Source organism: Manduca sexta, chromosome 20 (genome assembly GCF_014839805.1).
Source record: "Manduca sexta isolate Smith_Timp_Sample1 chromosome 20, JHU_Msex_v1.0, whole genome shotgun sequence".
In the NCBI taxonomy this organism is placed as follows: Eukaryota; Metazoa; Arthropoda; class Insecta; order Lepidoptera; family Sphingidae; genus Manduca; species Manduca sexta.
In genome coordinates this window covers 2478767-2503868 of record NC_051134.1, presented here as the reverse complement: position 1 = coordinate 2503868, position 25102 = coordinate 2478767, and the positions used below count along the sequence as shown (strand labels likewise).

The following is a 25102-nucleotide window of genomic DNA, read 5'->3' as shown; positions in this document are numbered from 1 at the left end:
ACTACTAAAGTCGTGTGAAGTTTCAACACATTCTATTTGAATATTTTTATCGAACTTGCTAGAGCTACATTTTATGACAAAGTGTGTTTTATACACTGGTTTTGATTTTACTCTATACTAAAGAAAGCATTCTTTAACAGAGTGTGTTGAAAAATGTTTACAGCATTAATAAAATTTGAATTCATATCGATCGTGTAAGTATGTAAATTAAGGTCATCATTATATTATGTATGCAACATGCATTATTCGAATTTGCCAAGTAGATAGCAAATACTATCCTGATGTATCTTCTAAAATATTAATATCTTGGTACATTATATTAACAAATTGTAGTTGCCAAAGTACTAACTGAAGTTTTTATCGAATCATCTATCGATAAAGCATTTTCATGTATTGACTTCGTTTGTGTCCAAATAATGGATTGGCCATAAAACATTCCGTGATTACAGAAATCAAAGAAACCTGAAAAAGACTCCGGCACTCCCAACAAGGTATCCTTGAGATGATCGTATATCAACAATATATTTTGATATAGATTTTTTTGTTCACCTTATTTTCGCTACAATTCCCTAATCGGTTGATGCGCTTCCTTACCTAACAAGCTTCATCTCAAAGTGATATAGCTTTAGGAAATTTGGTTTCGATAACGTATTGTCGTTTTTGTGTATTTAGCATGAGTCGCTCAGTGGGGTCATAGAATAATCCAGATAGATTACAATTTACAATGTTTGTATTCTATATTTAGATACGTGTTTAGCTACCCGTAGATTTGACCGGTATAATTAATGTATGTGTTTAAATATGGAGACTATGGATTTTTGGTATGTGGTTATTTTGTTTTGATATTAATATATAAATTACAGATAAAACATTCACGTTGCAGTAAATTTATTAGACGTCATACTTCTTGTTTGCCGGTAAGTGCAAACGTATTTTCTAGCACAATTGTTTTGACAGACATGTCAGCACACATATGAAAGTATCGGTAGTGGGATTTGTTTTAATGTACAGTTGTTTTGTTGGATTACAAGTATATAAGCAGAGCGACACTTCAAACACCTGTAAGATTGATTTGTAATTCAGTACAAAAACAAAGTATGGATTACGATGACCCTACTCTACTAGCTTCATATTAATTTAATTAGGCATAATTTTATCGACACTTTAACAGCATGTCCGTAGATTGCATGGATTATGTACTCTTTAATTTTCTTGCTGCTTATGTACCCACGATTTCGGACATCCAGTGGGCAATGATATATTTCTAAAGCAGAATTGAATCTGCCAAGAGGCGATAACTTAATATTAACGTTTGCTTTACGGCAGTGTGGTAACGTCTGTCAGATGACTGTAATACATTTTGTGCAATTAATTAGAAAGTACTGCGAAATGTTCATTTCCAAAATCTTTAGGGTGCATTTACATTGCCATTGATTTATAAATATGGTGATGAATCTGATAAGTACCATTTGAGGTAAATAAAGAAATATAAAATAATTATTTCACCAAGTCAAAATCGATCACATTAATTTATATGAGCTAAAATTGTGTCATGGAGCAATGTACATTTATCTGTTCCTTGTTTATCCCCTGACCTCATTACAGTAATTTCTTGTTCTTGTCCTTTCCATTAGTACTAGTGGTCCAGTGTTCGAAATCCGACTGTCGAATTTAGTTATTTTTCTGCACTCCTGTATATAAATTAAATTATGCCAAATTGTAGACTCACACGTGCGCAAAATGTGCTTAAAAAGACATACATTTTCTCTTCAACTATTAATATATAAACAAAAAGAATTACATACATACTGCCCCAAATACTGAAGACTTTATAACACTGTTATGCTCATACTAAGAATGGGACCACGGTTTAACAACCACCTCCGCACTCGAATCGACGTTAAAGAAAATTACAAGTACATGACCATATGGTTATTTTTTTTTAAATTCTAGAATGTCGATGAAACTGGCAATGTGATCTTCCATCCGAAAGATTACAAGGAACCGATCCTGTTTTCGTTCCGTGCGAAGAATTTCTTCGGTAAAAAGAAGGCGGCGATAAGAGTGGAGTTCGGTGAATGGTCTGACAAGTTCTCACTGGACGTACCCGGAAGCTCCGGTGTCGTTATCTGTAAATATGAAGGGCGGACATATCAGGTTTGTAATAACATAATACAGAATCCAATATTTAAGTTTGATCTATAAATAAACTGATAAAATGGCTATTTATTTTTATTAAGATTTGTTCATTGATTTTTGGTTTATCGACATTTGTGTCTTTACTTAACGCAATAAAAAAATTATAGATGTTATCGATTATCTAAATTTGTGTCTATACTTTAGAAGATGTGTGTGTATTTTTTTTTATAAAAATTAGACGTACCTAATCGAAGTTTAATTTTATACGTTTGTCAAGAGCTGTTCAAATATTATTGGTTCATTTAAGGTGGCTGTAACGAATCAACTGACGTACAACAGTCTCACAAAAATGGTGATATTTACACCTTACTTCTTGATCATCAACGAAGCTCCGTTTGCCATTCAATACCAAGAATTGCACAGATCCGGTGACCCATGGAGAGAGGTAACTTATTTTAATGTTCATTTTAGTATTCAACAATTTTAATCCATCTATGACATTGTCACACGATTCATTTGTAAACCAAACATAGGTATTGTTAAATCTTAATGATTTAAGGACATACTTTAATTAAATCAACACACTATTTAAAAAAAAACATTACAATATAACAAAGATTTAGTTGATTTTACTGGTATAGTAGTATTTTTTTATGTATAGGTGGAACAAAACTCGAGCGCTCCATTGTGGCCAGTAGTAGAGAAAGAAGATAAGCTGCTGTTAGTGAGAGTGGCCGGCTCGACGGAACACGCCGCGCCGTTCCTTTACACAGAACAACACAGTGTCTGTTTGAAGTTGAGCAACGAGGTAAGATTAAGTGAACATGTATCAAAAAGCCAACGACAGATCCCTTACTAATAATAACCAAAAAGTCAGTTGAAACATTGTCATCATGTCAACATTGTCAGCACATAATTGACGCATGTTTTGTGGACGCGTATTTTTTATGAAATATAATTTCAAGCGATTCTCAGCTAAGCCACGATATAATTGTTTAACGAAAAAAAAACTTGATTCCTGATGGTTCTAATAAATATGTAGTAATCTATTACAAAGCATATAAGCGATTCTTGTACCATTCTCGACTTCGCTTTGATATAAATCAGCCAGCAAGTTTATGTTCTTATTTTAATGAATTGCAGTGTATTTCTTTTAATACTTTGGTAAGAGGGGAACCCCATACCAATACCTATTAATGGAAATAAAATAACATTGCTTTGTCGATTGTTCCGTTGCCTTTAACTTAAGTAATCTGTGTACTGAGTAAAGAAACTTACTGATATGAAATAATTATATCAATAATAAATATCCGTCGTGCAGTACGGCGGCTTGCACGTAGAAGTGCAAGTGAGCGAGGGCGGCACGTACGTGACGGTGCGGCAGTACCGCGACGGGCATGCGCCTGCGCTCATCGTCAACTACTCGCCGCACACCATCACGCTATATGAAAAGGAGAATGTTAATGTCAGGTTTGTATGTCGACATTTTAGCTGACATTCATAGCTCCGCCGGCATAAGATCTTTATCGGAAGAGAAAATCCATAATACACTTTTCCGGGATAAGAAAGTTACTTATGTTAATTCAGAAATTGGTCTTTATGCCAATACCCCTTCAGTTTTTATGTGTTAATAGTTTTCAGCTGTAACAACATCACAAATGTTCGTAATTATAATTAGTTAGTAAGATTTTTGATCCTTCGAACTGGACAGCATCTAATTCATTTGGGTTTTTATTATGTTTCGTTAGGATGATCTCGTGGTATTAAAGTTATATTATTTTATTTAGGCAATTGCCATCTATGCATAAAATGCTTTACACTTGGGACAACCCAGCGGGACCACGTACACTCATATTTGAAGGACACAAAAAGAAAGAAATCGAAAATGAATTAAGAAAGGACGACATTGGTGATTTCATGTAAGTTCATTTAACGTTACATAGATATATAAATGTTTTAAGTTACATCCATACAATTCCTAACATGAATTTTTAGCAGATTTTTTATATTATATTAAATTGTTGATATATCATTTTTACGATGTGTTGAATATAATGTATGTGACTATATTTTATCCTAAGTCTAAATTTGGATTTTTTTAGGATAAACGAAACTACCCGCGTTTCATGGGTGTCATTCTTGGACGGTCTACAGCGTGTCATACTATTCACGGACGATCCGATCCTTGCCAGCGGCGCTCACACCATAGGCGAGGCTGAGCTCATAGACACGGAATTCATACTTTCCATGCAAGGAATGGGTTTGTCTCTAGTCAACGACCACGAGCTGCTTGAGATTGTGTATGTCAGCATATCTAAGTAAGTTAGTTTTTTTTTCTTAGAAGTCAATAAAGAATGTATTAATTTGTTGTAAAAGTCAGTTCTAAAAAGATAGGAAATCGTTTAGTGTCGATTAGTATTTTCTGTTATGAAGTTATGTATAATTATAATCTGTGTATTTATTACTTTGAAGTTCTGGAATAATTTGGGAGCAATGCAAGATGGGCGCTCGTCGGTACAAGAAGATCGACGAACCAAAATTAACTCAATATGAAGAGGCATACCAAAGATATTTATCAGAAAAGATGGTCAGCGACGAGCCAATATCGCCGATAGTGCAAATCGATGAAAAGACTGAGGTGTGTGTGTGGTATTTGAATGTTTAGTAATTAAATTGACATTATGCAGATTTTATTTATTTGTACCGTGTTTTTAAGGGAATTTGGCTCCAAAAATATTATATTGCAACAATTGTGATACCAATTTATCGATATTGTTGGTTATCAGTCGACTAGTGTAGTGTGGCTCTTTTTGTTAAGTTACATTAGCGTTTCTCATCACTTTTCAAACACTTACTAGTGGACTTATTTTTGAGCATAAAAAAAATACTAGGTTCTGGTAAAATAGCAGTGCTTTTTTGTCGCGCCGCGTAGTGTCCCCAAAGGAAATTTCGAAAATATCGACAAAATTGCCATTAAAAAGTACAGGAAGAGAGGGGGGTACAAAAAATTAATTTCTTACAGCTTTCGAGTATAAGCGTGCCCCCAGAAAGGTGACAAAAAAGGCCTGTGTATATGTATTTATTACTATGTATGTATTGCATGGCTTGCTGCAGGTGGACTTCGAGGAGATGCGCGCGCTGAAGCCGTCGCAGCGCCTGCTGCGCCGCACGCTGCAGCCCGGGCTGTGGGCGTCGCTGGGCGTGACGCCGCACTCGCGCCGCCTGCACGCGCGCCTGCACCGCCTGCAGGTGGACCAGCAGCTGCCGCTGCCCACCTTCCCCGTCGCGCTGGCGCCCGTGCCGCCGCCCAAGTCCGTCGCCAACGACGACCCCAATGGTGATGCCTCTTCTATTCTCTTTCATATCGATTACGATACTTTTTCTAAATTAAAATAATATTTTTTCTCAAATGCCCTTTGATACTAGTACTCAGCAATATCAGTTAAAATCTATAAAATATCATTTCATCTGTCGATTTTTTTCAAATTTTATGTCAGTCTGAAATTTTAAACATTATTTAATCCCTTTTTCCCACATGTTATTAAACATTATTTTCCACAGGCATGAAACCATTTATAGAAGTATCGATAGTCGAACGCATTATGGAGCACAGCAAAGTGCGGCAGTACAAATATTACAAGGTGCTAATACAAGAATTCCACGTAAAAGTCGACATGGGACTTATTAATGCTCTCATGGGAATGTTCCCAACGCAGCTGCCCACTGAAGAAGAAGCGGTATGTGTAATATTTACGTTACTACATATCATTTTAATATAATACTTTTCAATCGATTTTCCAGACTGCCATAATAAAGAACATCAGCATGCCATAGTACGATGTATGATTAGAATGTTATAAACGTCAAAAATATAATTTAATTGTTTAGATATGTTTAGAACTTGTGTTAAAAATAAATGTTGTCCAATTTATGTTATTTTAGCTTGAGGCATTCAGGCTAGACCTCGAAAAGGCTGGACAGCCACTCGAAGCTTTGGCTGCTATGGGCGCGGCGTCCGACTTGAAGAATTTCTATGACAATTTGCACTTATCACCTCTGAAGGTAACTTTTAAACCTAATAAATATATCTTATATATTTTTTTGTGTTTTTCTAGTTTTTTTATTTATAACAATTTTCTCGATAGGTCCACGTGTCATTCTCTCTCGGCGGTGCTACTCAATTGCCGACGTTTATCGGTACGGTGCTACAAAGTATTGGTGTAACTTTGACGGACATGAACGATGTTGTGTTCAAGTAAGTTAATAATTTACAATCGATATCGATAGACTATATTTACACACCCCACTTTTAAATTTAACAAGTCAGTATGTATAAAAAGCGGCGATAGCCTAGTTGGGTGTGGAACGGACTGCCAAGACGAATGTCCGCAGGTTCAAATCCCAAGGGCACACACCTCTGACTTTTCTAAAAAATTATGTGTGTATTCTTTGTGAATTTATCGTTCGCTTTAACGGTGAAGGAAAACATCGTGAGGAAACCTGCACATCTGAGAAGTTCTCTATAGGAATTTCGAAGGTGTGTGAAGTCTACCAATCCGCACTAGGCCAGCGTGGTGGACTAAGGCCTTATCCCTCTCAGTAGTAGAGGAGGCCCGTGCTCAGCAGTGGGCAAGTATATAATACAGGGCTGATATTATTATTATATTATTATGTATGAAATGAATATTGATTAATTAATGAATATATTGAATCGTATTCATGTATACAAATGCAGTGTCTTGGGTATGCAGGCAGGATATACATCGATTTCTACACTATACTACGACTAATGGTGAAGTAAAATAATTTTATACATAACTCATTAAATCGATATCCAACAATTATTTTCTCAGGTTGTCATACTATGAAAGGAATTATGAGTTCTTATCTCAAAAAGAGCTGATTGGTCAAGTGCAAAGCCACTACACAGGACAAGCTTTGAAACAGTTATACGTGCTGGTGCTCGGATTGGACGTGATCGGCAACCCTTACGGACTCGTTGTCGGGCTGAAGAAGGGAGTCGAAGATTTGTTCTATGAGCCATTCCAGGTAATCAAATATAGAATTTAATACATTTGTGCAGTATGTTGTTATAAAGATTGATATTTCTATAGTAACCTAAAAAACATTTCTTTTTGTTAATAGACATTAATTATGATTAGAATTATTGAATTCGATAAAAATATATATATTGCCATTTTGTATGGATATCGACATAATTCACATTGATATCGATATCGATGTTTTTTGATTAATAGCTGATGCACTTTAGTAATATCGATTTAGATGTTATGGATATAGACATTTATATAGATGTTAAGTTAGATATAAAATAAATAGTCCATATTAAAATGTGGTGTGTTGTGGTGTTAGGGCGCGATCCAAGGTCCGGGCGAGTTCGCGGAGGGGCTGCTGCTGGGCGTGCGGTCGCTGGTGGGGCACACGGTGGGCGGCGCGGCCGGCGCCGTCAGCCGCATCACCGGCGCCATGGGGCACGGGCTCGCCGCGCTCTCGCTCGACAAGGTACTGCACCAGTGTCTGTTGCCGGAGTTAGTTCGCGGAGGGGCTGCTGCTGGGCGTGCGGTCGCTGGTGGGGCACACGGTGGGCGGCGCGGCCGGCGCCGTCAGCCGCATCACCGGCGCCATGGGGCACGGGCTCGCCGCGCTCTCGCTCGACAAGGTACTGCACCAGTGTCTGTTGCCGGAGTTAGTTCGCGGAGGGGCTGCTGCTGGGCGTGCGGTCGCTGGTGGGGCACACGGTGGGCGGCGCGGCCGGCGCCGTCAGCCGCATCACCGGCGCCATGGGGCACGGGCTCGCCGCGCTCTCGCTCGACAAGGTACTGCACCAGTGTCTGTTGCCGGAGTTAGTTCGCGGAGGGGCTGCTGCTGGGCGTGCGGTCGCTGGTGGGGCACACGGTGGGCGGCGCGGCCGGCGCCGTCAGCCGCATCACCGGCGCCATGGGGCACGGGCTCGCCGCGCTCTCGCTCGACAAGGTACTGCACCAGTGTCTGTTGCCGGAGTTGGCCTCACGTTAATTAAAGTGGCTGGATTTCCTGGCAACATAAGTTAAAAACTCCACGAACCATATTTCTGAAAATTATTATACGTTTCTACTCGTATACGAGATTTATACAACTCTATCGATGGATCGAAGAGCTATTTAAATTACTAGTTTTGTTTATAATGTCATTATAATATAACTTTGCTATTCTTAAGGATTACCAACGACGTCGTCGAGACAATATTAACAAACCACCGGCCAACTTACAAGAAGGTCTCGCACGAAGTGGAAAAGGACTTGTCATGGTATGTAACGATAATATGATACTTTAAATTTTATTTTGCACTTCAATTCAATTTTGCACTTGTAAAATATAAACATATTTTGTATATATTTTTGAAATAATGAAGGATTTATGAAATCTGCTATTAAAAAATGCAAAAAATAAAATGTTTGGACGTACGAAATCGAACAGGGCGTGGTGGACGGTGTATCGGGGGTTTTCACGAAGCCGATAGAGGGCGCGAGGGAGGAGGGCGTGGGAGGGTTCTTCAAGGGGCTCGGCCGCGGCGCCGTGGGGCTCGTCGCCAGGCCCACAGCTGGGGTCGTCGACTTCGCTTCGGGATCACTCGATGCGGTCAAGAGGTGATGAATTATTGGGATGATGGTGGAGTGCTTCTGCTTACTTATTGCTTGGATTGGACCGCACGCTAATATAAATTACTTCTATGTTATGGATGTTTTGAACTGAAGTTAATTTCATGTTTATAGTTTATTGCTTTATCGATAAAATGATGCATAAACAGGTGCAGGTATAAAACGCTATTTTTGAAAAATCTATCGCGGTTAATTAAATTGTTTTGTATAGTTTTCATGATTATTTTGTAAAGTACTTCCTGCTTCGGATCATGACGAGTTAATGTAATATGGTTTTCCCGACGTTTACTAGCATGTACTATAGTTCAACGGGTAGGTCGTCAATCGTCATTACAAGACCTTAAGGGTCCTTTCACACAGTCCGGTTCGGAGAGCATTGGACAGCGATCTTGTTTTCAAATATACAGGCGCGGATTATACACTTGGAACTGAATGGAGCCGACAAAGCGGTTTCACATACACCGACTAGTAAAGCACTCTCAAAGCGAATGCGCTCTGAGTCGACCGGGTGGTCTTCGAGCGTGGTTTACCTGTAGCATCACGAAGTTCAAGTTTTTGATGTGTCTATACATATGTATATGTAATATAAATTTTTCATCAGTCATGTTTTTCATTACCTCTCTTTTACCTAGCATATGTTTGTTAAGTTCAATCGTACTGTCGGCGTACGCGAAAGAGAAGACGCATTCGGAATCGGTGGGTTGCGGGAGCGCGGCGTAAGAGCTTGCAAATGTAGTTAGTCGGCGTTGCGAACATCGTGAGAGGTAGCCGGTCCGCTTTTCTCATTGATTCACACTAAACCCGTTAAGACGGCTGCTAAAAATTCTCAATAACGGAAGAAGTGAAATGCAAAAATGAACCTTGTTTCAAATACAATAATTATTTGGATCGTGATTAAAATCTGCTCTCTTCTTCGAGGCGGTCTGTGTGAATGGACCCTAAGTATAAGGCGGGCGCGGGCGGGTTCGTGCGCGGGCTCGGCCGCGGCGCCGTCGGGCTGCGCGTGCGGCCCGGGTGCATGGTGTAGTGTGGGCAGGGCGTGGTGGAGGGCGTGCGCGGCGCGGTGGTGCGTCCGGTGCGCGGCGCGCACGAGGCGGGCGCGGGCGGGTTCGTGCGCGGACTCGGCCGCGGCGCCGTCGCGCCGTCGGGCTGCTCGTGCGGCCCGTCGGCGGACTCGTCGATTTCACCTCCGCGCTACTCACTTCAGTCAGAAGGTCACGCCATACACGGAACGACATATGTTGCCGACTTCGAAACGACACGATACCGTGTCGCGAACCGTGACAACACGCGATGTCGTATTGTGCACATGTTTCGTACCTACCGTTGAATCGAGTATGTAGTTTGGTTAGGTGTTTAAAAGGTAGGATTAGTTTTTCTGAGTTATGATCAGTAGAAATTATACATAGTAAAGGTAAACATTGTGATTGTATAAGTGTATTGTACATTATTGACTTAGATCTTTTCGTATACTCTTATAGGTAAGGGAAAATATAATGTAGACAAACAACTTTCAAGCATCCTTGTTATATTCGGTAAATTGATAAAAATAATCTTATTAAAGAAAATGTTTACGTTTCTGTCTTTCCTTTTGTAAACGTGGTGTAATAATAGTGTAGCTATAAATTTTTACTAACACTTTATGCTAAGTGATTTGCTATTGATATTGCTTGAAATAAATTATTTAATTCATTTTTCTATATTGTACATAATCATATGAAACATGACAATATGCAGGGCGGCAGATTTATCGGAAGAGGTGACAAAACGTCGTGCGGCGCGATACCTGCCGCCTGACTCCGGAGTGAGGCCGTACTCGCGCCTGCACGCGGAGGGATACAAAATGTTGTTCGAACTCGAGAAGGTACGGCAGGGTGTTTCTGTAAATAACTATTCAGCTGAAGATAATTAACGGTTTAATAATTATTTTTCTTTATTAGAACGTGGGTTCTAAGGAAGAAAAATAATTGAAAGTGAAACCAATCCTCATGAAAGTGGTTTCATGAGGATTGGTTGTTGTATGTGGGCATCTCTTCTGATCGGAAAAATCGTCGTTGAAAATTTTAAATCGAATCATGATTTATTTTTTTACAAAAATACATTTATTTTTTGTCATTGTAAATTGATTACCAAATATAATATGTAACATGAATTGTATTAAAATCTTCAATCGTTTCAGAAAAAAAAAAGACAATCCTCAAAATAACAATTAAATGTGATCTAAATAAACAACACAAATAAGACTTATTTTACTTTGGCAGGGTAAGTTCGTGAGCACTGACACGTACGAGGCTCACGTGTGGGTGATCCAGGCCAAGGAGGTGGTGCTGTGCACCGACAAGAGGCTGCTCTACTTGGAGAAGAATAACGTGTTCGGAGGATGGCAGGTACGTCTTGTAATGTAGTGTCAAATTCAAGTAAAGCCAGGCCTTTTTTGGTCACTTCTTTTTGTGTCTTAAAAGTTGTAAGTCCATAATATTTATCCTACCCCCCACCCCCTTCCTGGACCTTTTCATGGCATTTTTTTTTTACTTTATGGGCATTGAGTGCCACCACATGCCCCCACAAAAAACCCTGATTAAAGCTTTAAATGTCTATGTTATAGGCCGTTACGTAGGTATCCATGATAATATGTTTATTGTGGGTGTTTATGGGTGCGTTTAGTGACTAATTAATTCAGCATTATATTTGGAAAGAAAATCGATTCGAAAATAGAAATACATACTTTCAAACGTACCCTATTAATATAGCATTATGGATTCATGGATATGTAGTGTATAAGATTTTAAAGTTCTTCGCCCGGTGTATGTGAAATCATGTTTTATTAATATGAACATCTAGCCAAGGTGTTTGGCCCGTGTCTTGAGTCTACTAAATATTTCATGAAATTATTGCAAACCGATATTTTGTGGAGACAAATTACATCAGATGCCTTGGAATTGGCTTCGTACGAACGAAATTTCATTTTAACTATGTTTACTTGTTTTGAATGGTTTTAAAATTGCTGATGACTAAATATTTTTTTTTGACTTTAAGATGGATTGCACGTTAAGAACATGGTAGAATTAGTAGTCGATAAAAAATAATTTTGCCTTCTTGATCTAGTGTTTAGGTTATATAGAGATTTCAGATTTTAATCCCAGACTACACAAAACTTTTTTAACTATATGTTTGTTAACAGATCGTTTGGTCGTACTTATGGAGTGAGTTACCCGAAGTGCCAACAGCGGTGAATAGAGGCGTATACATACCGACGGCGAAGAAGAAAGTGCTGGGAATGTTCTCGAGTTCGGGCTCGGGCAAAGTAATATTCTTATACGACGAGCAACAGAAGAAATATTTGCTCGCCCAGTGCGAGAGGCTGATGAGCTTAGCGCGTTGACATGAAGATGTAGAAAGGACGTCGCCCACCGAGTGGCTGGGAGACTTCTTTCTACTTTTATTCGATTCTCGCACCGCGTTGCTTACTTTCGCCTATCACTTTAACCTGCACCATTTTAGCCCAAAAGGCTTCCGCTGAACTTCGATGTGCTTGGAAGTGAACGCGAATTTTTCAGTGTATACTTTTGAAACGTTTAATACAAACAGTGAATATGTGATAGACTACCCTCTCGATATGAAGCACCAAATAGAGTCCCTAATCCCTGGTGTTAGTGATGTACCTTATCATATCGATGATTCGAGAGTGTTACGGAATGTGATAGTTTATTTTTTGTAGACGTTGCAAACGTCCCCATTCTATGACAAAGTTAAAAATGACAACATGTACTTGAACTTTTTCGAATTGCGCTCCCGCGTTAGAGCATGCTGCGAGTCGCTTTTTCTGTAACTCGAATAAGCCAATGTCGCCTTAATAGCAACAAACTATGTACGAAACTAATGGCTATGCATTTAAATAAAAGTATATTTATTTAAGTGATTCACACATTTGTAATATTCCAGTCTTCCTTTTGGTACTTTACATTCTATTAGTACCGGATATCGTTAAGTTTATAACGTCTATTGTTAAAACATTTTTTTAATATTATACATGTTTTGGGAATGTTTTGATGTTTATGAAAATTTTCAGATACTCACAGTTTTACATGTAGCTTCATATAGATTGTTTATGTTTTGTTTGTCGTATTGTCTATTTAACCACGTTTATATTCATTAGCCATTTGGAATCAAAATCTGTTGGTCAATGCAGTGAATGAGTTTATCCCACAATTTGTGCCTAAAGTACAAATTATGTTTACAAAAATATGTTGTTTTCGACCTCTACTGAACCAAACATGTTTTCGTTTGGTGGACGTGTTCAACACATAGTGTGGTAGTGTTTAATTGCTGAGGCGATCTGATGACCAGTGCCTTAATAATGTAAAAAATGAGTAAATTTTATTTTCTGTAAAACAGTCACATGTTCATGTTGTTTTGTGAGTCATAGAGTATTGTTTAAGTAATGTTAAGTTCAGTGCACAATAGTTCGCTGGCCTCGTCCGGTATTCCCCACTGTGGATGTATGTTCTCCACTTTATATCAAGTTTATATTTGTTAGAACATTTACGTGCGTTTATAGGAACGTGTAATCTTTCTGATTTTTGCTTGTTGCACAATTTACTTATTTAGACTTTGTTTATTCTTCAAGCTTGTGTACGAATCTTTTTAATATAAAATTATGTAAATAAATGTTTTTCATTTATAAACCCAATACCAACTGATAAGTAATATCTATGCCTAAGATTGAAGATCCAAAAAGGGCTAATAATACTATTGAAAAACATGCATAGGTACAAATTATGTACTGTTAGCCACAAAATAGCTGAACATACTCAAAATTTCAAAACGAGTTTAAATTTTTTTAGCCCATATCAACAATAGTTTTTATTTCACTAAAATAAACTTCATAGGGTTGACTTTATTTTAAACTAGCTTTTGCCCGCGGCTCCGCTCGCGTTATAAAGTTTTTCGGGTTAAAGTTTTCCGTTATAAAAATCACGCTATATATTTTCCCGGGAGCCTATATTCTTCCCAGGGTCTCAAACTGTCTCCATACCAAATTTCATCTAAATACGTTGGGTAGTTTTTGAGTTTAACATGTTCAGGCAGACAGATGCAGCGGGGGACTTTGTTTTATAATATATTTTTGTAGAACTTTTTAAGAGGAACAATCCCGTCATACATTATTGTTGCATAACTTTAACCGTTTACGTAGCGCACGCAACGGAAGCTCTTAAAACGAATAAATTTTCTCCGTTTTTGCAACATGTTTCATTACTGCTCCGCTGCTATTGGTCATAGCGTGATGAAATATAGCCTATAGCACTTCAAGAACAAAGGGCTATCCAACGAAAAAGATTTTTTCTGTTCGAATCTATAGTTCCTGAGATTAGCCATTACTGTTCCGCTCCTATTGGTGATAGCGTGATGATATATAACCTATAGCGCTCCACGAACAAAGGGCTATCCAACACAAAAATAATTTTTCAGTTCGAACCGGTAGTTCCTGAGATAAGCCATTACTGCTCCTCTCCTATTGGTTATAGCGTGATATATAGCCTATAGTACTCCACGAACAAAGGGCTATCCAACACAAAAAGAATTTTTCAGTTTGAGCCGGTAGTTCCTGAGATTAGCGCGTTCAAACAAACAAACAAACTCTTCAGCTTTATATAATAGTATAGATAAAGAAAAAAGAACATTTTGATTAAAGTTCATGTGTCGAAACGTTTTGAAGTTTTTAATGCGTTCAGCTACTTTTGTGACTGACTATACATACACATGTTACAAGTGCAAACTAAGAGCACAACAACAACAATTTCATAATTATTTGTCATGGAACTTTAATTGAACAGTTTCCTGCTTTATATCGATCATCGAACATATACGCTGATAACGATACTAAATGCCACTTTCAGAGGAGGCGTAAAGCGTGGGCGACGTGGGTCACCGCCCACGGCTTAGCGGTCGAGAAGTCTTGTGTGTCAATTTTGTATAGTTTACGTTTTAATCACCGATGATATTCAGGTAGGAGCATATAAAGCTCTGACCTCTATAATGTATTTTACTCGTGATTATAAAAAAAGCCGGTGGAACATGAATTTATCCTGTGGTCGAGCAAGCATCTGGCAATATTTAATGATATTACACACTCGTCAAACCAAATCATACAGTGTTTTACCGCCTAAATAACATTTTGTTTGATAGTCTTTTTGTCTAATGTCAACTTATAATATGAATTATAGCTCGGGCGGACTTGGGTTCGAGTTCCAACTGGAACAATACTGTTTCTAAAATTTGCCTGATATTGAACTAAGAGGGTTAACTTTCGCCTTACAATGCAAAAAATATATAAGTTTTTCAATGTAAATTAATCAATAAAATAAGCATACCGGATAAGTGTGTATTTCTAAAAAAAAATTCTTTGAGAGGGTATTTTGGAATAATATCTGATACAAATAGTTCGAGAGAAAAACTGTTTGGAGCGACAGCTGGTGTATAAAAGAATGATAGCTTTAGCGAACCGCTCTCTTGTAGATGATGTCTTCGTCCATTCTCGGCGAATGCTCGGAACCGAGGCTCGTCGAGAGGGTGCTTTAAGCGTGGTCATTTATAGCAAGGGTTGGAGCGTCTCAAGTTTCCACCCGAAAGACCGGTGAAGTTGAAAGAGCTGAATTACGTCACATAGTCCCATACATTAAAAAAACTGTTGTTCGCAGTCTTGAGCGCACTCTTAACTAGTTAGGATAGTCTCAATATCGCCATTAGGCAAGGAGTAGTAGTAGCTCAGTATTTAATTAAAAATTGGTTTTGATTAGGAGATTTTAGTGGATTCTTACATGGGTTGTTCTTTGGATTATGTAGCAGTGTTAGCTTGGTCAATAAATCGGGCGTCGACTTTCATTAATTCTTTTTATTAAATAATTCGTCCACCCGTAATATGTGTGTTACGCTTTCTGCAAATACGAATTAAAAGTAAATATAACAATAATTAGTGCGAAATTGTTAAAATAAAGACATTTATAGTATATACATAGGTATGTAATCAAAATGTGAATCCGAAAATCATTTCATTTAATTTTTAAGTTTAATCTAATGGGTGTCCAATGAAATATATTGACATCTGAATGTGCGTTTAGTCACTAGTGCATCTAGGTTTATTTAATGGTATCCCTTCCGACGTATTTTTTGGATCTATAATCATTTGCTGACTTTAATTGACGTATTTAAAATCGCAGATTAAACCAAAAAAGACGCAGAGAAATATATGCCCAGTTGTATAGGCACAAATACAATTTTGTTTACCACACAAACACGTAGAATTACATTGAAAAATCGCTACAAAATCCATCAAACATGAAGGTGATATCGCGACCTGACCGGACAATATTTTGAACGCAATCAATCAAATGATACCGCAATCACGAGAATGTATTGCTCCATTCAAAATGTACGTCAAATTTATGTTTATGTAAATTTTAGAACCACTTTTTAATATTTTACAGTACTTACCTACCTGATGTCAATAGTTGGATGAAGAGTTCTAACCTAAAACTAATCTAGCCCTTAAATATTCAGTATTGGCAGATGCATCGATATGTTCGCCCCCGATTACATAATGGGGCGAAAAGCACGTTTCGAAAAATGGGTGCCCAGGTTGCACCTCTACTTATTCCATCCCAAGGTATCCCAAGTCATACACTTAACCTGATGTTAAGTAGTCCCTTCGTTCTATAAAATGTCGCGTAAGATGTAATTTTATCCAAGGACAATCTGGTCATAACTTTAATAGTTTCCAGATTCGTATTAATCAATTAAAAAGTCATTATCTATAATGGTTTTAGCGATATTACTTGTTAGCGGATGATAAAGTTAAAAACTTGGAAACTGAACACTATTGCTGGTAAAATTAAATTAGTACTTCCCACCCATTGGAATTGTTGCTAACTGATAAGTGAGATGAGCTAATTTTGCCTGAGTAGTATTTCCTTTTCACAAAAATATAAGGTAGGTATGTGTTTTGAAAATGGTAAGAATATTTTCCACTTTTGAATAACAAGAAATAAAATAATTGTAATGCCAATGTCCCCGTCCAATGCCAATAAACACTAGAGATGTTATCAAAAGCTTATGCGCTGGTTTTATGTTACTAAACATTACATGGCACTGCACTTGTTTGTCATTTTTCGACTTTAGAAAACTTGGTTTCGTAATTACACGGGTTTTAGTGTCCTTCGACTTACAACAGTTTGTAGCATAATATGGTATTTTTAAGTAAGCTGTTATGATATGCGTTAGGGTAAGCGGCAATAGCTTAGTTGGTAGTAAAACGGACTGCCGAGATAAATGTCCGGAGATTCAAAACCCAAGGGCACGAAACTCTTAGTTTTCAAAAGTTATGTTTGTTGTCTTTTTGAATTATCGCTTGCTTTGACGGTGAAGGAAAATAGTGTGTGGAAATCGGCATATCTGTAGTTTTCCGTACGAATTTCGAAGATATGTGAAGTCTCTCAACCTGCACAAGGCTAGCGTGTTGGACTATGGCCTAAAGCCTATAAGAGTAGAGAAGGCTGTTGCAAAGCAGTGGGACGGTATATAATGCAAGGCTGGTATTATAATAATTATAGGCCATTCGGGTCATATTATACCTAATCCAGGTATTGCCCATTCCCTTCAACTTCCTTTATAGATGAAATAACAAAAACATTTATAAGTGCTTGCCTACTTTGCTTTTAGAAATATCTGCATACGACATGCGTTGTCATTTACTCAGTAAATAGTGACGTAAATTAAGAACTATACTATGCAGAACATTGTTTCCCTTTCTATAGTGCGTGGGTGTAGTGAACAAATGAACTATTGTAAATGTGGTGTGTGTATTATGGTCATAAAGCTAAACCCGACAAGATTGTGTGACAACCGACGACTAACCAAGTGATATCTGAGAATTTATGCCGATGATTAATATGTAAAATTCGGCCCATAAACCCAATCCAAACGTGTTACAATCAAACGGGGTAATAATAAAGGGTTTATATTCAAACAATAAAACGGATATTCTAAATGATGGCTTACGTCTACATCGTAATGACATCTTCACTTTACGAACGTTAAAATTTAAGAGTCTCGTTTAAGTTAATATTCGTTTATACAGGACCAACATCACGGTGAAGGCTATTGCGTAAAGGGTTTATGGTGATGTTGCAAATATTATTTAGTTTTTACCAAGCATCCTGTACAACGCAAATAAATAACCTCCAGGATCCTAAATTAAAAAATTAAAAAAGTAGTTTTTTGAATATTAAATGTAGTGAGTAAAATTAAACGTAATGCCGGAAATATTAACTTAATTAAACAGTTAATACTTATATTATGAATATTACTTAAATTCAATATCACATAATTTGTATTTGCTCACCGTGCGCGATATTGTCGAGACGATATCAAGAATTATATAATTAGTAATCCATTGCACAAGTGACCCATAGTGTATATATATCCAAAGCTTTGCTGCGTAAGTGTAAGTAAATACATTTACAGTCTACATTTCGGTAGTCTATATACTTTAAAAAGAAAATAAATAAGAAAAACTCAACGATTACAATCGATATCAAAGTTACTTTAGAAGATATAAAGGGTAACATTGTGAGTGCTAATCCATCTTTACTTTTAACTTTTTATGGCACTTTAAACGAAGCGTGAAGGACCAATTAACCAGATCGGCATAATTTATTATGGCGACTGCTGCATTTGTGTAATTCAACTTTTTTATCTATTTTCTTTAAGGATAAAATAGAATGCAACCATATCGGAAAATATTTTATTGGGCACAAGTTAACAGTTACAACTTAATTTCATTCCAAAATCTGTAAATCTGTTTTGCAAAGCTATGCTAGTTTTAAGTTAATAAGTTATATTCACTTTTTCCATAAAGTTTACCGTATTATCATTCATAACAGTACTTGTGAGAAACTATAAAAATAGTTGGCAAGTAGATTAGTAATACAAACTAAAATATCTAAAACTTGGCGAAACAAATAAAAAACATCATTATTTAAAGCAACAGCGCGTTCCTTTTCATTACTGAGATTCCCCACAAGATGATATGACACCTATAGTACGTTCATTGAAGTAAGTCTGAAAGCGGCAAAATGAGAAAGTCTCATCACTCGAGAAACACAAACAATACTTTATAGGGGTGTTTTATCACGGTGCGTGAATGCTACATACCTACTAATATTGTGTACAGTCAGCCACAAAAGTAGCTAAATAAATTCATAGCGTCAAATCGCCTATACTTACTTGTAAAGTTTAATTGAAATATTTATTTTTTTCTATATGAGAAGTAAGTTCTTCAATTTTTATTTTAAGAAGTGAAGATATATAATTGTAGTAAGAATATAAAAGTGTAAAAGAGATTCCAAGTTTTTATTTTGTTAAGATACTTATGTTGACTATACGTTTGTCTTGTAGATGTGATGTTTTAAATTTTAAAGTGAGGATCAATTAAATAAACTCCGCACGTTTTGCAAAATAGTGCATCGCTCATTCCGTACTCAATCAAGGCATTTGTTTTTAGCAGCTTGAAGCAGTACCATATGTATGTTTTGGCTATTCATATCTATAAAAAAATGTTTTTTTCCTTTTCTTGAAGTACGTACAGAATACATTTTTTTTATCCCAACTAAATACTCAAACCCCTTCCTTCCACATATATTTGACAATAAAAGATGCCTAGGTCAGGGTAATTCCAGAAATTTGTGGCTTCATGTTCAATTAGCGCGATTTGTTTTTAATAATTTAAAATGTATAATAATTATTGTTTGTGTATAGTGTAGGTTATTTATTTTTGTTAGACCCTTTCAAGTACCTATATTTAAAATATGTGATTATTTTGTAAATTCAGATATTATTATGATATTTTAAAGTGGCATAGCAATAGTCACTAAAACTCAACAAATAGAATACCGTTTGTTGAATAATTTAATAGATAATCTAAATAATTGATGTACACATAAACTGCTACTTTGCGTGATGCATTAGATAGGTATATGATAACAGAAATGACATTTACAGAGTTATCTTTTGAAAATAACCTAATGTAAGTACATAAGTATTCTCAGTCCCCTGTCCGCGATTATAATTTTAATAAGTAAGTTCTATTGGCTAATTTGTTGTCAGGTACGTATTATTCTTCGATTCTATGAACTTTTGAAGTCGTATTACCAACGCATAATAAGTATATTAATGATGATCGATTTTAGAGTTAAGACTAATCAGCTTGATTTTAATTTGAATTTACTAACACTTATTGTAAGTGGACGTTATATATTTTACGAGAAGACATCACAATGTTTTCCGCACGAATCCATTTGCATGAATTCTAAACTTTAACCGCGTACAATAAAGTATAGTTGTGTTCGGAGGCACAAATCGGCCATTTCCATTAACATACGTATGCATCGGAAACCTCGCGACCGGTGAAGTTTCCAGTAATAACCACAAACCGAGATGCGTTTCTACGTTTTTGCATGCAAAGGAGTATCAAATCCTTATTTAAATATAAAGTTTGTGTTGCTAACTATTGTTGATACCGTAAACTTTTACTGTGATTGTGGAAAGCAAAGTTGCTTTTAATTGCTGTTTGTTTATTGTGGTTGTACAAGTTTGTTGTAATAGTAGATCGGTCTTTTTTCACATCAATTTATCCCTCTTTAATGTGGGGTTGACTTGAACTTTTCACAAAGGTTTAAGAGATGTTATATAAAGCTAATAGTTGTTATCATATAAATTTACCAAAGGAGCCATAACTTCATTAGGAAATTAAGAAACGACGCTATGTTATGGTAAAAAATTGAACTTATTTATTGTATCGACAAATTTAACTTTAATACTGAGCTTAAAAAAAATTAAGCAAAAGTGGCGCCCTCAAAGTTGATTGTTTTGTGGTCAATCTATACACTATGACTACTACAACATAAGATTGTGTTTTATCAGTTATTGTCCGCATTGTAAACGGGTAATTGTCTCTTGTATGTATCCTTAAGGAACTACCATGTAGCATGTATTAAAGGGATGCACGAGAGCCGAACGTGTACAAGGGTTTAAAGCGTGCTTTGCTTACTAAGCTAATCGTTAACGGCAGAAACCACGATCAGGGCTTCATACTTTTAAGTAGTTAGTGTCTATAAAATCTTAATTTTTACCAGTAGTCTTACTTCTAACCTTATCTTACTAATATTACAAATGCGAAAGTTTGTGAAAATGTTTGGATTTTTGTTAAAAGTAAACGCAGAAAAAACTGAACGGATTTGGATGAAATTCGACACAGGGGTAGTTATGTCCTGGGTTAATACATAGGCTATCTGTTATGCCAGTAATTTGCTCCCATGGGAAATAATGAGATTGTTTTAATTAGATTTATTAAATAAATGGCGCTGGCGTCGTAAAGTGTTTTAGCAATGGTTTTAGCGACTTTTGTAGTGAGCAAGGCTTTTTATGCACGTGGAGCCGTGAGCAACACCTAGTACTATATAAAGTTTAGTTAATCAGATCAGCACACTCACTCAATGCAAGAATATGGTTTTTGACTTTGAGTGATGATTCTTTTAACTTCGCTCACTATAGCTTATCGCTTCTCAACAATACTCCCAATGTCCGCTCTATATAATCTTAGAACTATTCCTTTGATATATAGGTATACCAAGTATAAAAACTGGCGTTAGTAGCGTAACTTAACTCTTAAAAAAATCGATGTACGGCTTTTCCAAAATAATATGTCCTCATAATTACATCGGAATCATTTACACGGACTGAGTTACAAAAGGACGTCTGAAGAGGGTGCCCGAGTCACTCCCGCTCGATTCTTTTGTGCGAATCTTCCCGTAGACGTTTCTATTACTCAGTAAACTATAATGCTCCCGAAAAAGACTGAGATAAAAGGGAGCTTGATATAAATTTACCGTCATCAGATTATGTTGGTGAAGTCTTTATGTTATTTCGGTTCGTAAAGTGCCGTCAAATGTTCGACTTAATTTATTGAAAATTTACTTCACGCGTAGGAATTTTACTAAAAGCATTATTTAATTTTTATTTCCGTATCGTTTTATTTGTTGTATATAACTAGCCTTTGTAAATAGCTTAGACAATCACTTCTCCCTTTTTCCAAAACGTTAACATTTATGAAAATGTAAAAATTCGTGTGCAAACTTATCCTAACCTTACTTTTAACTGGACCTTGCTTCTTACATGTTATTATTAAGCAACCTGATAAGTTAAAAGAAGTCTACACTACATTATATGTATTTTTACTCTTCACTCATCCCATTTTATATTCCCTAGACAGTCATAAGTACCAGCAGACCACTATACTTGTTAATTTCTTTTCATGTTAAATAAATCCGCTCTTTGGTGGAGCAGGGTTGCTTGCAAATAAAATTTACTTTATCTAATTAAAATCATGGTTTTAATTAAAAAAAACCGTCTTCTTTAAGTTACTTAAATGGTTACAATTAAAGGAAGTATATTTTTATGTTTCATATTAATAAAACGTCTTTAATCTATCATTCATTTATTGCTTTTAGCAACATTTTTATTTAAACATAAATCATTAATGCCGCTACAGATTCCATATACATTGATCGAGTAACAAATAACTGGGCTGGTTGTAATAACCACACTAAATAAGTAATTGTGTTATCAGTTTAATGACAATGACACTCATCTTCAAGTACAATACCAAAAGAACTGAGAGTGCGTTGTTGATTTTGAGGCAGGGATACGTATACTGGAAAATGACGTCTCACAGTATTTATATTGGGTATAATATTATTGTCACGAACACTAATGTTTTTAACGCCCGTATCTAAAGACGACAGTGCCTTATAGACTACTCTATTGTCCAGTTTTTGACTACTAAACTTCCATTGTATGATATAAAGATGTACAAAACTTAATCAAAATATTTGAGTTTTCAGTCCTGCTCAGATAGCCACAAAATCTGACAAACAATAAAATCTAAAGTTTTATGTTTCAAAGACGAAAGTACTTTATAAGGACAAATTTTATCATTATAGATCTCTTAATAATTTAAGAATACAGAAAGTAATACTTTTTGTATTGAGCCTTTGTTAGTTATCACTCTGGTGTAGAAAAATATATTGTTAGGGTTTTAAAATAGTCACTCTTGATATAAATTTATTTACTAACTAGATTTTGCTCGTGGCTCCGGTCGCGTGAATAAGTTTTCCCGGCATAAAATGTGGTCTATATTTTAAGTTAGATTTCTAGCAATATATTATCTGTGAAAAGTGCATGCAAAACCATGCAGAAGTTATTCCGTGATGCATATACAAATATACAGACAAAAAATCTAAAAACTGCTCCCTGGCTCTAATAAAGACCCCCCATAATATTTTCAATATCTACGTGTACAGACAATGGATTGTTACAATTTTATTATATATGTAAAGATTCCTAATCAGAAGCTATAGTACTTATTACAATACTGCTTACAGGTTAAAATTATTTGTAAAATGAAAAGCCTACTTCAGCCACTTCACGAATAATAGCATTGACTTTGACATTGCGGCGAAGAAACTGACATGTATCGGCCATCGGTATCGGCCTTGTGTATTGAAAGCTTTTTATGGCAGGCAGCCAGGAGAAGCGATTGTGTCTTGACAATGCGCCCGATGTTCGAAAACTAATTTCAATCGCTGAGTGAAAATACTCGGCTATCGATATCGAATCGAAACTATAATGCCTCATTCAAGGCAATTTTTTCAATCGTCAGATAAAATAAAACATTTAGTAAGTAGAGTGGGGTCCAATAAAATGTCGACTGACGAGAGATGATTATCCCTCGGCAGTCAACACAATTATGCCGACCTGTTGGAATATACACAAGCAGATCCCGGAACGCGACAGACTTACGTGGGCCTCTATGACGGGTTTAAAATATATCCTACGATCAACAAATTATAACCTGACTGAATATAAAAGTGAGACAACATACAAGTATCATCTTGAATTAAGTTGTATTGTAATTTATTCTACGAATAAATTTTATCTGATGGAACAATCGGCCCTTATACTATTGGCTAATGGCACCAGAGCTCTTCTAGCGTTGTCTTAAAGCAACAGTGGCCTAGAGCGATTGACCAGTCTCGGTTGTTTAGCAGCTAGTTCCTCCATCATGGTTTGCAGTTGTTGACAAAAGATATCTGCCGTAATCGTTTGGCCAGATTGTTTTATTTTTATTGAAAAATAAAAGATTGTAGAAAACTATAGTGAACGACACCGGCACTAGTCCAACAAACACTCATAAGTTTTTTTTTTGAGTCAATTTTCACTTGGGACAGGATTTGGCTAATTCTCCAGGATTCAGCCACTACAACGAGCGCTTTCGATTATCGTACAAGATAAATTTGAATTTGGAATTTTAACTAAACAGTAATTAAATATTTTTATCTTGAGAATATTTTATTATAATTGTTGATGACTCCCAAAGTTGAAATGTTGAAACTCTATGCAAGGGTTTAGTTATTAATATGCATGAAAAATTTGATCATATGTCAATAAATAATAATCATTAGTTACCAAAAACATCATTGTAGTATTAAATTTTGTCCTAGTAAAAAGGCGTGGGTAACAATAAAATAAAAACTAGCGGACACGTGCGTCCAATTCATTCCTATTATCATTGGGCGATGCTACTACGGACCACAGACTCGTACAATAGTTTTATAACTAAGACTGGCGAAATGTGACATACAATTAATTTATGTATATTTCTAGGTTAAGACAACGTGGTTGAAAAAGTTGTGTGATATTTTTTTTTGTCACTAGATTCTGAGGCAGACTACTACTTATAAATTTTTAAAACGTCAAACATCAAATCTGCACGTATACAGAAGTAACTTTATATTTCACTCTAGAAAATAGACCCCTGTAAAATGATTCTAGCTATGCCCATGATATTAACTCTTAGCAGATTAACATTTGTGGATTTGCGAAAATACAGTTTGGTATGTCGATGTCAAATTTATTGTTGGTTTTAATCTGATATTAAAGTAGAAGCATATAAAAATACCAGTAAGTTAATGCATTCAATGATAACACTCCATACAAAAAAAAATCGAAATATTCGAAGACATAAAACATTCACAAAAACGGAAAACAAATGAAACGCATCGATACAGAAGTTAGAAAAGATGTTGAAGATACTAAATTCATAAAAATTAAAAGCAAAAGTAATCGTATTTCCACGGTAGGGTCACAAATTGCTGCATGCGACGAGCACGATATAATATGAGTGGCAACAG

The 25102-nt window shown here is 36.3% G+C and overlaps 1 protein-coding gene across 5 annotated transcripts in view; it reads left to right on the top strand.

The window, feature by feature from the left end:
* The window catches only part of LOC115446082 (vacuolar protein sorting-associated protein 13), a 39468-nt gene extending 26006 nt beyond the window's left edge, over positions 1-13462 (top strand). For 2 of the 5 annotated variants that reach the window (XM_037440848.1, XM_037440845.1), the window contains 19 exons: positions 864-917; positions 1954-2157; positions 2447-2584; positions 2801-2947; positions 3461-3609; positions 3927-4058; positions 4242-4457; positions 4612-4777; positions 5254-5476; positions 5701-5876; positions 6082-6201; positions 6285-6394; positions 6993-7188; positions 7513-7662; positions 8357-8446; positions 8617-8786; positions 10536-10662; positions 11060-11185; positions 11980-13462. In XM_037440848.1, coding sequence (XP_037296745.1) covers positions 864-917; positions 1954-2157; positions 2447-2584; positions 2801-2947; positions 3461-3609; positions 3927-4058; positions 4242-4457; positions 4612-4777; positions 5254-5476; positions 5701-5876; positions 6082-6201; positions 6285-6394; positions 6993-7188; positions 7513-7662; positions 8357-8446; positions 8617-8786; positions 10536-10662; positions 11060-11185; positions 11980-12180 — 2895 coding nt within the window. In that variant the 3' untranslated portion in view covers positions 12181-13462. Of the gene's footprint in view, positions 1-449; positions 492-863; positions 918-1953; positions 2158-2446; positions 2585-2800; positions 2948-3460; positions 3610-3926; positions 4059-4241; positions 4458-4611; positions 4778-5253; positions 5477-5700; positions 5877-6081; positions 6202-6284; positions 6395-6992; positions 7189-7512; positions 7663-7729; positions 7977-8356; positions 8447-8616; positions 8787-10535; positions 10663-11059; positions 11186-11979 lie in introns of those variants that run through there. The other 3 variants (XM_037440846.1, XM_037440847.1, XM_037440849.1) reach the window with 3 other exon arrangements.
* Positions 13463-25102: the final 11640 nt, after the last annotated feature.